General features: G+C 42.7%; 1 protein-coding gene across 2 annotated transcripts in view; it reads right to left on the bottom strand.

The window, feature by feature from the left end:
* Nucleotides 1–1,248: 1,248 nt before the first annotated feature.
* Nucleotides 1,249–12,057, bottom strand: part of LOC123764539 (monocarboxylate transporter 9) — a 47,943-nt gene continuing 37,134 nt past the window's right edge. Inside the window, exon 5 of one of the 2 annotated variants that reach the window (XM_045752519.2) lies at nucleotides 1,249–2,120. In XM_045752519.2, coding sequence (XP_045608475.2) covers nucleotides 1,921–2,120 — 200 coding nt within the window. In that variant the 3' untranslated portion in view covers nucleotides 1,249–1,920. The remainder of the gene's footprint in view (nucleotides 2,121–12,057) is intronic. The other variant, XM_069314586.1, reaches the window with a different exon arrangement.

The following is a 12,057-nucleotide window of genomic DNA, read 5'->3' as shown; positions in this document are numbered from 1 at the left end:
GCAACACTGTCTAGTGGTGAGCCAAGGTACTGGCAACACTGACTAGTGGTGAGCCAGGGTACTGGCAACACTGTCTAGTGGTGAGCCAGGGTACTGGCAACACTGTCTAGTGGTGAGCCAAGGTACTGGCAACACTGTCTAGTGGTGAGCCAAGGTACTGGCAACACTGTCTAGTGGTGAGCCAGGGTACTGGCAACACTGTCTAGTGGTGAGCCAAGATACTGGCAACACTGTCTAGTGGTGAGCCAGGGTACTGGCAACACTGTCTAGTGGTGAGCCAAGGTACTGGCAACACTGTCTAGTGGTGAGCCAGGGTACTGGCAACACTGTCTAGTGGTGAGCCAAGGTACTGGCAACACTGTCTAGTGGTGAGCCAGGGTACTGGCAACACTTTCTAGTGGTGAGCCAAGGTACTGGCAACACTGTCTAGTGGTGAGCCAAGGTACTGGCAACACTGTCTAGTGGTGAGCCAAGGTACTGGCAACACTGTCTAGTGGTGAGCCAGGGTACTGGCAACACTGTCTAGTGGTGAGCCAAGGTACTGGCAACACTGTCTAGTGGTGAGCCAAGGTACTGGCAACACTGTCTAGTGGTGAGCCAAGGTACTGGCAACACAGTCTAGTGGTGAGCCAAGGAACTGGCAACACTGACTAGTGGTGAGCCAAGGTACTGGCAACACTGACTAGTGGTGAGCCAAGGTACTGGCAACACTGTCTAGTGGTGAGCCAAGGTACTGGCAACACTGTCTAGTGGTGAGCCAAGGTACTGGCAACACGTCTAGTGGTGAGCCAAGGTACTGGCAACACCGACTAGTGGTGAGCCAAGGTACTGGCAACACTGACTAGTGGCAAGCCAAGCTACTGGCAACACAGTCTAGTGGTGAACCAAGGTACTGGCAACACTGACTAGTGGTGAGCCAAGGTACTGGCAACACTGACTAGTGGTGAGCCAAGGTACTGGCAACACCATCTAGTGGTGAGCCAAGGTACTGGCAACACTGTCTAGTGGTGAGCCAAGGTACTGGCAACACTGTCTAGTGGTGAGCCAAGGTACTGACACCACCATCTAGTGGTGAGCCAAGGTACTGGCAACACTGTCTAGTGGTGAGCCAAGGAAGTGATATTACAGTATCGAGACAACAGCTCAGCAACGTTGCCAAATCTGAAGGGAAACAATGTAATAGTGATGATTGTTGGAGACTTGATGCAAACAGATCAGCGAAGAAATGGTTCACATAAGAAAATATGATTCTGGCAATTTGGAGTTTATTGTTGACAACAGTACCAAAACATTATTTTAAATATATCCAAAGTTAATCGCCAGAATTATAAACGTCGCTTGTTTTTGGAGATTAACAAAACTTAACTTATCAGTAGCGTTTAACAAGGCTTAACTTAATGCTTTAACACGTGGACACAAGACTATGTTAGGAGAAAATGTTGCAACAACATTGACAGGTTGTCAATGTCTCAACACAACACTTTATGTCTGAGTATCTACCGGGATGAGAATATGAGTGATGGTCTATGGAACAAACTACTGGGTAACATAATACACTTGGAACAACTGCATTGTTTCATGTGCAGCCTTGACATATATATATATATATATATATATATATATATATATATATATATATATATATATATATATATATATATATATATATATATATATATATATATATATATATATATATATATATGAGTGAGTTTGATTGACTATCAAGAGGAACTCCTACGCATGAGTCTTGTGTAGTCTGTTGTGTTGTTGAGGTAACTCTACCACCAGGAGCTGCAGTCTCTCAGGCAGGAGTGAGGAGAGGGTGCGGTGTGTCTCAGGTAGGAGTGAGCTAGGAGACGTGAGAGGGGGCAGTGTGTCTCTGGAAGGAGTGAGGAGAGGTGAGAGAGGCGGTGTGTCTCAGCGTCCTGGGAGTACCAGCGGAGGTCGTAGGCCTGGGGAGGTCGTAGGCCTGGGCAGGTCGTAGGCCTGGGAGAACCAGCGGAGGTCGTAGGCCTGGGCAGCGGGCATCAGGAGCCACAGGACGAAGGCCGTGTACATCATTGCTGCCAACACCCACATGGTCACGGAGTAGCTCCCGCTGCTGTCACGGATCACACCTGTGGCACGGACACAACTGGTCAACACCTGTGGCACGGACACAACTGGTAAATACCTGCGGCACGGACACAACTGGTCAACACCTGTGGCACGGACACAACTGGTCAACACCTGTGGCACGGACACAACTGGTCAACACCTGTGGCACGGACACAACTGGTAAATACCTGTGGCACGGACACAACTGGTCAACACCTGCTGCACGGACACAAGTGGGCAACACCTGCTGCACGGACACAACTGGTCAACACCTGCTGCACGGACACAAGTGGGCAACACCTGCTGCACGGACACAACTGGTCAACACCTGTGGCACGGACACAACTGGTCAACACCTGCTGCACGGACACAACTGGTCAACACCTGCTGCACGGACACAACTGGGCAACACCTGCGGCACGGACGTAACTGGTAAACATCTGCTTTACGGACACGACTGATGCAGCGCACTACGTCATAGGCATATGTAATGATGGTACTAATGATGTTAAAGATGCAAATGAGGTTATGGATGTAAAGGGGTAATGATGATAATCATCAAATTAAAAACAAATAAATAATTAAAATAAACAAATACAAAATAAAAAAAATAAAAAGGGTCATTCAGCGTGTCTGGTAGACAGTTCCATTTTTTATGATGGGTGAACGTTGACTTAAAATGTTTTGTCCGAGTATCAAAATGTTTCGTTCATAGAATTTTTTTTAGTTAAAAAATGGAAGTAATGAGTGATATGAGATGTGAGAGTGAGAGAGAGAGAGAGAGAGAGAGAGAGAGAGAGAGAGTGAGAGAGAGAGAGAGAGAGAGAGAGAGAGAGAGAGAGAGAGAGAGAGAGAGAGAGAGAGAGAGAGAGAGAGAGAGAGAGAGAGAGAGAGAGAAAGTGTGGTATAGATGAAATCAAATATAAAGGTGAAATATATCAATAATAATAATATTAAAATGAGTGGAGACGGGTCATAGTGAACTAGCCTGTGAAGATGTGTGTACATAGTAAACTCATGTGTGCAATAACTGTTATTGTCTCCGTGGGAATGTATAGATACTCTCTCTCTCTCTCTCTCTTCCCTCCAGACGTAAGTGGCAGTGTTCCCCTCTCACACAATGGGGCCACATGTTGTACAAAGTCCAGCCGAGGGTGTAGAGGTCTCCTGCAGGGATCCCCTGATGGAGCCACCGTGATTATCACTCCATTGTTCTTTCCCCGAAACTGTCTCACAACTGAGAAGGTTAGCAAGCTCTCATGAGACCACATCCTCCCCTCCTTTCACCTAGCAGCCATTTAGCACCTGGGCAGGGGCTCGTCACCTATCAAATCTTAGCCCCCAGCTCAAGGGTTGGAGGAGGGGGGGGTGTATGAAAGCTATTCAGCTCGAGTTTAAAAAATTTAGGGGGAACTATTGTTTCACAGAGCGAGCGTGTGAGGTAGTTGACAGAGAAAAAGTGAGAGAGAGAGAGAGAGAAGTATCAGTCAGAAAGACAGACAGACAAAGAGACATGTTAGCCTTTTAATTCTAAGTCGGTTGGTGTATAGCCAATCCTGTGGCCAGTGAGCCATGACGTCACTCCTCAGTGCAGCGCCGCTTCCTAGTATTCCGCCAGGTCCTCACAGACCTAGTAAAGAGCAGGACCTCAGGACCCTGGTGTGTTGGTTATGTATTCTCTTTACTTCAGCCAATAAAGCCCAAGAAGTCAGCTTGTGTATTTCTTCAGACCAAAGCAAGATCCAATCATCAACTGAATAAAATAACAACCCATTCGGGTTGAACCCGGCACCTCGCGTGTTCACACACATTACCCAGGTCATCGTGGCACGTGTGCGTCTGTTAGGTGTTCGGGTGTTGGATTGCCTCAATGACTGGCTGGTTTGGGCTCCCATACGGTCGCGTGTCTGCTCGCCTGGGATTTGATGCTTTCCCAGCAAGCCAGGTTCAAGTTCCTAGTAAACTGGTGGAAGTCCCATCTGGTTCTCTCCCAGGTTCGGACCTGGCTGGGTCTTGTGTGGGACTCTCGGACTGCTTCCTTATCTCTTCCTCCAGAGTCTCGTTTGGCTGCAGTCCTGCATGCCCTTGTTTCTGAAAGGCTCCCGGGTCTCCCGGCGGTTTGCTCGAGGGTCTGTGCGAGAGCCTGAACTTTGCAATGATAGTCTACTCGCTGGGTCGGGTTTGGCTTCTTCAGCTTTTCTGGTTCCTTCCGGGATGTTCCTTCCACCTCTCTCGCGATCGCTGGGTCGACCCCCGGAGGCTTTGTGTTGGCTGCTGCATCGCCGGCTTCCTCTTCGGGTTTTTTGGGGTTCAGTGCCTTGGCACCTATCCGAGCCCTCGCTCCATGTGTTTACGGACGCGTCGTCTCTCGGCTGGGGCTTTGTGGCCAGTGCTCACCAGGCCAGTCAGGGGCAGTAGGGTCGGTCCTTCCGTCTGGCCCACAGCACGGTGTGGGAGTTCGTGGCGTTATGGTTTGCGCTTCGGAGGGTTCGGGTCACCCGCTGATAGACGATCAGGCTCCATTTAGACTACTCCCCAGTGGTTCATTGCATGAACCGAGGGGGAGGGTTCAAATGCGGTCCTTGGCTCTTTGGGGCTGGTTGCTTCGGGTGACTCGTCTGCTGAGTTCTCGGGGTTTGGCTCCCTTGGCGGTTCATGTTCAAGGGGTCTCCAACGTCCTTGCGGATGGTCTGTCTTCGTTCGTTCCTCTGTCCACGTAATGGACGTTCGATGCCAACTAAGATGTTGATAATTTTGTTTTAGGCAATACATTGAGTTGTATTGTTCATACCTAATGCTTAGACATGCTCATGTTCTTCATGCAGACGAGAAGTCACAATAACGTGGCTGAAATATGTTGACCAAACCACACACTAGAAAGTGAAGGGACGACAACGTTTCGGTCCGTCCTGGACCATTCTCAAGTCGATTGAGAATGTCGTCGTCCCTTCACTTTCTAGTGTGTGGTTTGGTCAACATGTTCTTCATGCTCTTGCTCCAGTAGATGCATTGTTACCATGATTTTTCACTGAGTCAATTATGAACTAATTTTTGTTCACATGCCAAATGGTGTTAGTATTATACACACGTGATCCAATCTTTTATGTTTATTCTGAAACTTTGCATGTATGACATTATTTTTGTCACAAAGGGTCCTTCATTATCATTGTAACTAGCTAGCTAGAGATTGTCGACAAGGAACGTCGACTTGGTAGCATCTACGAGCTGTGTTAGCCATTAAATTCAAAGTCAGTTGGTGTATAGCCAATCCTGTGGCCAGTGAGCCATGACGTCATTCCTCAGAAGAGCGTCGCTTCCTAATAGGCCGCCAATACCTCACAGACCTAGTTAAGGACATCAGGACCCTGGTGTGCTGGTATATATATGTATACATATATATATATATATATATATATATATATATATATATATATATATATATATATATATATATATATATAATGTGTGTGTGTAAACTGGTAAATGATTTCTGTGTTGTTTGTTAAGATTTCTCTGGTGATGGTCTGGTTGTGGGAAGAGATTATATGTTCCTTAATGGAGCCCTGTTGCTAATGCATCGTTAATCGCGTGGAAAGATATGTTGTTGTCTTGCCTATATACTGAGTTCTTTGAGGCTTACAGTCCCCAAGTGGGCATTTGAAGGCATAGACGACGTTGGTCTCTTTTAAAGCGTTCTGCTTTGTGTCTGGAGAGTTTCTCATGAGTAGGTTGGCCGTTTTTTTTGGTTTTATAGTAAATTGTCAATTGTATCTTCTGATTTTTGTCTGTAGGGTTAACATTTCCTATCAACAATATCTTTCAAGACCCTTTCCTCCGTTTTATGAGCTGTGGAAAAGAAGTTCCTGTAAAATAGTCTAATAGGGGGTACAGGTGAAGTGTTAGTTGTCTCTTCAGAGGTTGCATGGCATTTCACCTTCCTTCTTATGATGTCTTCAACGAAACCATTGGAGAAGCCGTTGTTGACTAGGACCTGCCTTACCCTACAGAGTTCTTCATCGACTTGCTTCCATCCTGAGCTGTGGCTGAGAGCACGGTCGACATAAGCGTTAACGACACTCCTCTTGTACCTGTCTGGGCAGTCACTGTTGGCATTGAGGCACATTCCTATGTTTGTTTCCTTAGTGTGGAAACCTCCGCTCCTTTCCATGACTGTTACATCTAGAAAGGGCAGCTTCCCATCCTTCTCCATCTCGTAAGTGAAACGCAACACAGAATTCCGCTCAAATGCCTCCTTGAGCTCCTGGAGATGTCTGACATCAGGTACCTGTGTTAAAATGTCTTCAACATACCTGCAGTATATGGCCGGTTTCAAGTTCATGTCGACTAAGACCTTTTGTTCGATGGTACCCATAGAGAAGTTCGCAAACAGGACACCTAGGGTAGAACCCATGGCGACCCCATCCACTTGTTTATACATGTGCCTATCTGGGCTCAAGAAGGGTGCCTCTTTAGTACAAGCTTGGAGTAGTTTCCTTAGAATATTTTCTGGTATGTCAAGAGGAGTACAGGCTGGATCACGATACACTCTCTCCGCTATCATCCCGATTGTTTGGATGAAAATATCAGTGGGATATTCTTGCAGCCCCAGCAACCATTATAGAGCCAACAAAACAACACAAACAGTCCGGCTGGGACCACCCTCTAGTGGAAAAAGTAACTGATGCCATGCTCAGCGCCGCAATATCAGATAAGGAGAAAGCCCGCCTCAGAGCAGTGCGTGCCACCCATGCAGGAGACTTCCTCCTGGCAGTACCCATGTCAGCAATGGGCACGCGCCTAGATCCAGAATTCCTTCGTGTAGCAGTGGCCCTCCGCCTTGGTGCCCCAATTCACACTGAATATAAGTGTATTTGCAACAGGGTGGAAGCAGACCAATACGGACTGCATGGGTTGCATTGCGGAAGCACAAAGGGCTGGCATGCAAGACACAACGAGGTCAGTGACATCATCAAGAGAAGCCTCGTCTCAGCTAGGTGCCCAGAGGAGAGAACCTCGCATCCTAGGGGTCCAAAACCCGGATTTCCTCGCACTTCGCCCTGATGGCATCACCATATACTCATGGAAGGAGGGTAGACAGTTGGTGTGGGACTACACATGTGTATCCACCCTGGCTGACACCTATGTACACTTCGGAGCTGATCAAGCAGGTGGGGCGGCCAACCACAGGGAAACAGCAAAATCACTCAAGTACAGGCGACTGGAAGGTCAATACCTCTTTGTTCCCATTGCGTCTGAGATGCATGGCCCCTGGGGCAAGAGTGCCTTGGGATTTCTCAAGGAATTGGGTTCCAAGCTCATTGACGTCACCAGAGACCCAAGGGCTTCCAGTTTTTTGTTTCAGCGCCTCAGTGTGGCGATCCAGAGGGAAAATGCTTGCTGCGTCCTCGGTTCCTGTCCGGAAGCGGAAGAGCTTCAAGAGATCCATAACCTTTAGGCATTTGTCTTGTATGTTTTGTAACCTTGAAATACACAATAAATTTATTTATATATAATTTTAATTTATTTAATGTATATATTTATTTTAATACTTTTTATTTTCTTCTCCGAGGATATGGGTCCCCACATTGGCACCAGAGGTGGTACCCTCACAAATATTTATTTATATATATTATTTAATATATATATATATTTATTTAATATATTTATTTAATATGTATAAATTTAATTTATTTATATTTATCACAATAAATATTTATATATATATATATATATATATATATATATATATATATATATATATATATATATATATATATATATATATATATATATATATATATATATATATATATATATATATATATTCTTTACCTCAACTAATAAAGCCTAACTAGTCAGCCTGTGTATCTCGTCAGACCCAAGCAAGATCCAGTCATCAACAGAATAAATAAGAAGCAGAATAGACAGACATACAGACAGATACAGACAAACAGGCAGACAGAGAGTGAAAGTTAATCACCTTCTTCATTCTTCCATAATGTGTGTAGATTTTAGTTAAAAAAAAAATCAGGTAGCATAACTTCAATATTAAGTAATATTCACCATCCTAATAACTGCATTTGTATTCCCTGCAACTTAATTAAGACATGTGTGTGTTGTGTGTGGTACAATAAATACACACTTAGCACAAATTCAATCAATATATAACTAGTACAAATTCAATCAATATATAACTAGCAGAAATACATAATTCATACAAATACAATTACAAAATATGTGTAATTAATACAAAAATTGCACAAACAATACTCAACTTGTCCAAACAATGCACAATTTGTGGGATTGTAATCAATACACAATTGCAATCATCACACTACTTGTGCAAAATACTATCAATATATAACCTGTGCAATTAATATAGAACTTGCATAATTATAATCATTGTACACTTTACTCAAATACAATCACACCCAACTTGGTCAATTAATACACAATTTGCACACTACTTACCTAAATATGTTTAGAACATCAATTATAATATGCTGAGTTTAACCAAAAATTAACCCCAAAAAGTCAGAATTTCACATACTGTATATGAATCGTTCATCTGGCATCCTAAGATCTCAATCCTCATAAATACACATATTTCCATAAGTGTTTCAACATTATTAATGCTAAACTCTATTCATCTACTTTATGTCCATTGTTTTTAATAATTTATTAATACCCCTTGTTACATCCTCTCTATAAGCTGTCAGGGGGGGGGGCTGACAGCCTGACAGCTGAGTGGACAGCACTCAGGATTTGTAGTCCTGAGGTTCCGGGTTCGATCTCTGGTGGAGGCGGAACCAAATGGACAGAGTTTCTTTCACCCTGATACGTCTTTTCACCTAGCAGTAAATAGGTACCTTGGAGTTAAACAGTTGCTACAGACTGCTTTCTTAAGATGTGTAACAAAAAGGAGGCCTGGTCGAGGACTGGGCCACGAGGACGCTATGCCCCGAAATCATCTCAAGATAATCTTAAGATAGATCATATCACCCATATTTATTTAGAAAACCATCCAACAGGCTTATTGGATTTAGCCTTAGTTATGTTAGGTTAGGACAGGTAGGGTTAGGTTAAGTTAGTAATTATATATTAATTTAATCAAATTTACTATATCTTATCAAAATTCACCTTAACAGAACCTAAATTTAGATTTTCTTCATCTAGCGAAATTATACTTGTACTCCCCAAATTTAACCAAATTCAACCTAATAAAAGCTAAAGTAACTAAATATAAGCACTCATATCCTCACATACAACCCTATGTGACCTCTGTCCATCCATTACAAGAGCCAGCTATAACTCAAACCCAAATAGGATAAATTACATCATTACTCGAACAAGCTAGTTCATTACCTTTAAGACATTACATATACCACCCTACACAACCTTACCTAACCTGACCTAGCACAATCAAATGTTAGATTTTATTACAGTTGGTAAAATTTAAGCTGCCTCACCTGAATTTTACTTTATTTAATTCATTTTCCACCAAATTTAACCAAATTTACTGTATCACAGAACAGCCAAAGCCCAATGTAACCAAGTTAAACCTATCTCATCAAAATTTAATGTATATTTCCAATATCCTATCACCACATAACATATCCAAATCTCATGACCATTTAATGCTGTTACTGCTCACGACCCTGGGTACCTTTCTTCTCTCAAGAGGAGACTTTGGGAGAGATTAAAGCCCTTGCGGGTCCTTGTTGGTGTCAATCATGGGCTTAACGTGAGACTTGCTAGAATGTTTTATGTATCATATATACGCTCTGTGATTGACTACAATGCTCTACATCTCACACTGTATACTGACAAAGAGCTGAAATCTCTTGAAACCTTGCAAAATGAAGCTATGCGTCTCATCCTTGGGGCTCCAAAGTCCACGAGAATAGTTAACATGAGAGCAGAGTTAAAATTACCTACCATAAGTGAGAGAATCTTGTCTATTAGCACAGTTTTCGGCGTGAAGGCATTGAGTAGATCTAGACAACACATGAAGTTTCAAGCTAAACTTTCTAATATGCTACACTCACCTGAGGTCTATAGAAGAAGAACGAAATCTGATTATGTATATTGGTTCTACAAGGTAGCCAACTCCATCAAAATATTAAATATGTACCTAACTCGACTAATGATTAATCAGCCAATTACTCCATGGGATAACTGGGATCTATCAGTTGATTTTGTAAATGCGCCCAAGAAAGATAGTGTGCACACTACATTGTTAAAACAGTTAACACTGAAAAGCATCACTGAAAGTTCTCAGAGTATGGGTAACGATGTTTATCAGTGCTATACCGACGGCTCTGTAGAAGAAGGTGGACGATGTACCGGATGTGCATGTAACATATTTGAACAATCTTCTCTCGTACATACAGCAATGAAGCGCGTCAATGACTGGGCAAGTACAACTCAAACCGAACTTGCAGGCATATACCTTGCCACTGAATTTTTAAAAGACAAAGGCAGTGGACTTATATACTGTGACTCGCAGAGTGCACTCCTGGCATTGAACGCACATAGTAGTGACACCCAGAAAATAGTCAGTGATATTCGAATGAATGTTTTAGCTGCCAAAGAAAACAGATTTGAGATTAAATTCCTATGGATACCATCACATGTTGGCATCTCAAGGCATGACACTGTTGATATGCTTGCTAAGTCAGCTTGCAGAAAACCAGTGGTAGAAATTGATATGGGTGTTTCATTAGCAGTGACAAAGAGAATACTTAAACAAATATCTAATGAAAATCTCACCGACCTAACAAATTCTCAAAGACCTGAAAGTTGTAGCATTAAATATTATGATAGATATCGTGAGGAGACATTCACATATGGGACTAATAGAACAAGAACCCGGCAATGTGATGTTATAGTGGCCAGAATACGCCTGGGATATAGACGTATCTGGCAGCTTTCTCAAAACCCAAATGTCGAGTACACAATGTGTCAACTTTGTGAAAGAGAAAGCATGCACTCTCTTGAACATTATATTGTAGAATGTCCCATACTGACTGACTTTCGCCCTCCTGGGCTAAGGTATGCTGAACTCTGTAGTTACTATATGAGTACTGGAACACTTGATGATATATTGGACTTGTATCCAAAATTGACCATGTAATGTATCAATCATACAATGTATGTATGTGATGTAACTATATAACCTGAGCTTGTAAAAGCACCTTCATCACCTTCAGTGATTAAGTGCTTAATTGCACACTAGTTTCTTTATCAGCTACCTCACCCTGTCAGGGTAAATGAGACAAATGTATGTGAATGCATGTATGTGTGTATATATGTATGTGTATGTGTGTGTGTGTATGTATATGTATGGGTATAAAGCATATATGGAAGCTGATCAGAATTACATTTCACCTTTGTGAATGTACATTAATGACACTATGTAAAAGACACATCTAATACTTTATGTAGGGCGTACGTAAATCTGTGTATCTTTGTATTTACGTATGTAGGTTAGCTTAGCATTTTAAAAGCACCGAATCACCTTCTGTGGTTGAGTGTTCAATAAACCCTTGAACTGTATGTTTAACACTTCTCTAACCCTGTCCATGGAGGACAGAAGAAAATGTATATATGCTGGTTAGCATTGTAAATGTGTGGCCACGTCTGTGGTAGAAAAAAAAAAAAAAAAAAAAAAAAAAAAAAAAAAAAAACTGCTCTGTCCATCTAGCCATTTTCCACATCCAGATGTGATTTTTGGCATCAATCACACCAAACCAAACTTAACAACCTAACCTAACCTAACCAGACCTGACCTAACCAAACCTAACCTAACCTAACCAGACCTAACCAGACATAACCTAACCTAACCTAACCAGACATAACCTAACCTAACCAAACCTAACCAGACCAAACCAGACCTAACCTAACCTAACCTAACCTAACCAGACCTAACCAGACCTAACCAGACATAACCTAACC

Source organism: Procambarus clarkii, chromosome 79 (genome assembly GCF_040958095.1).
Source record: "Procambarus clarkii isolate CNS0578487 chromosome 79, FALCON_Pclarkii_2.0, whole genome shotgun sequence".
In the NCBI taxonomy this organism is placed as follows: Eukaryota; Metazoa; Arthropoda; class Malacostraca; order Decapoda; family Cambaridae; genus Procambarus; species Procambarus clarkii.
This window is presented reverse-complemented; position numbering and strand designations above follow the sequence as displayed.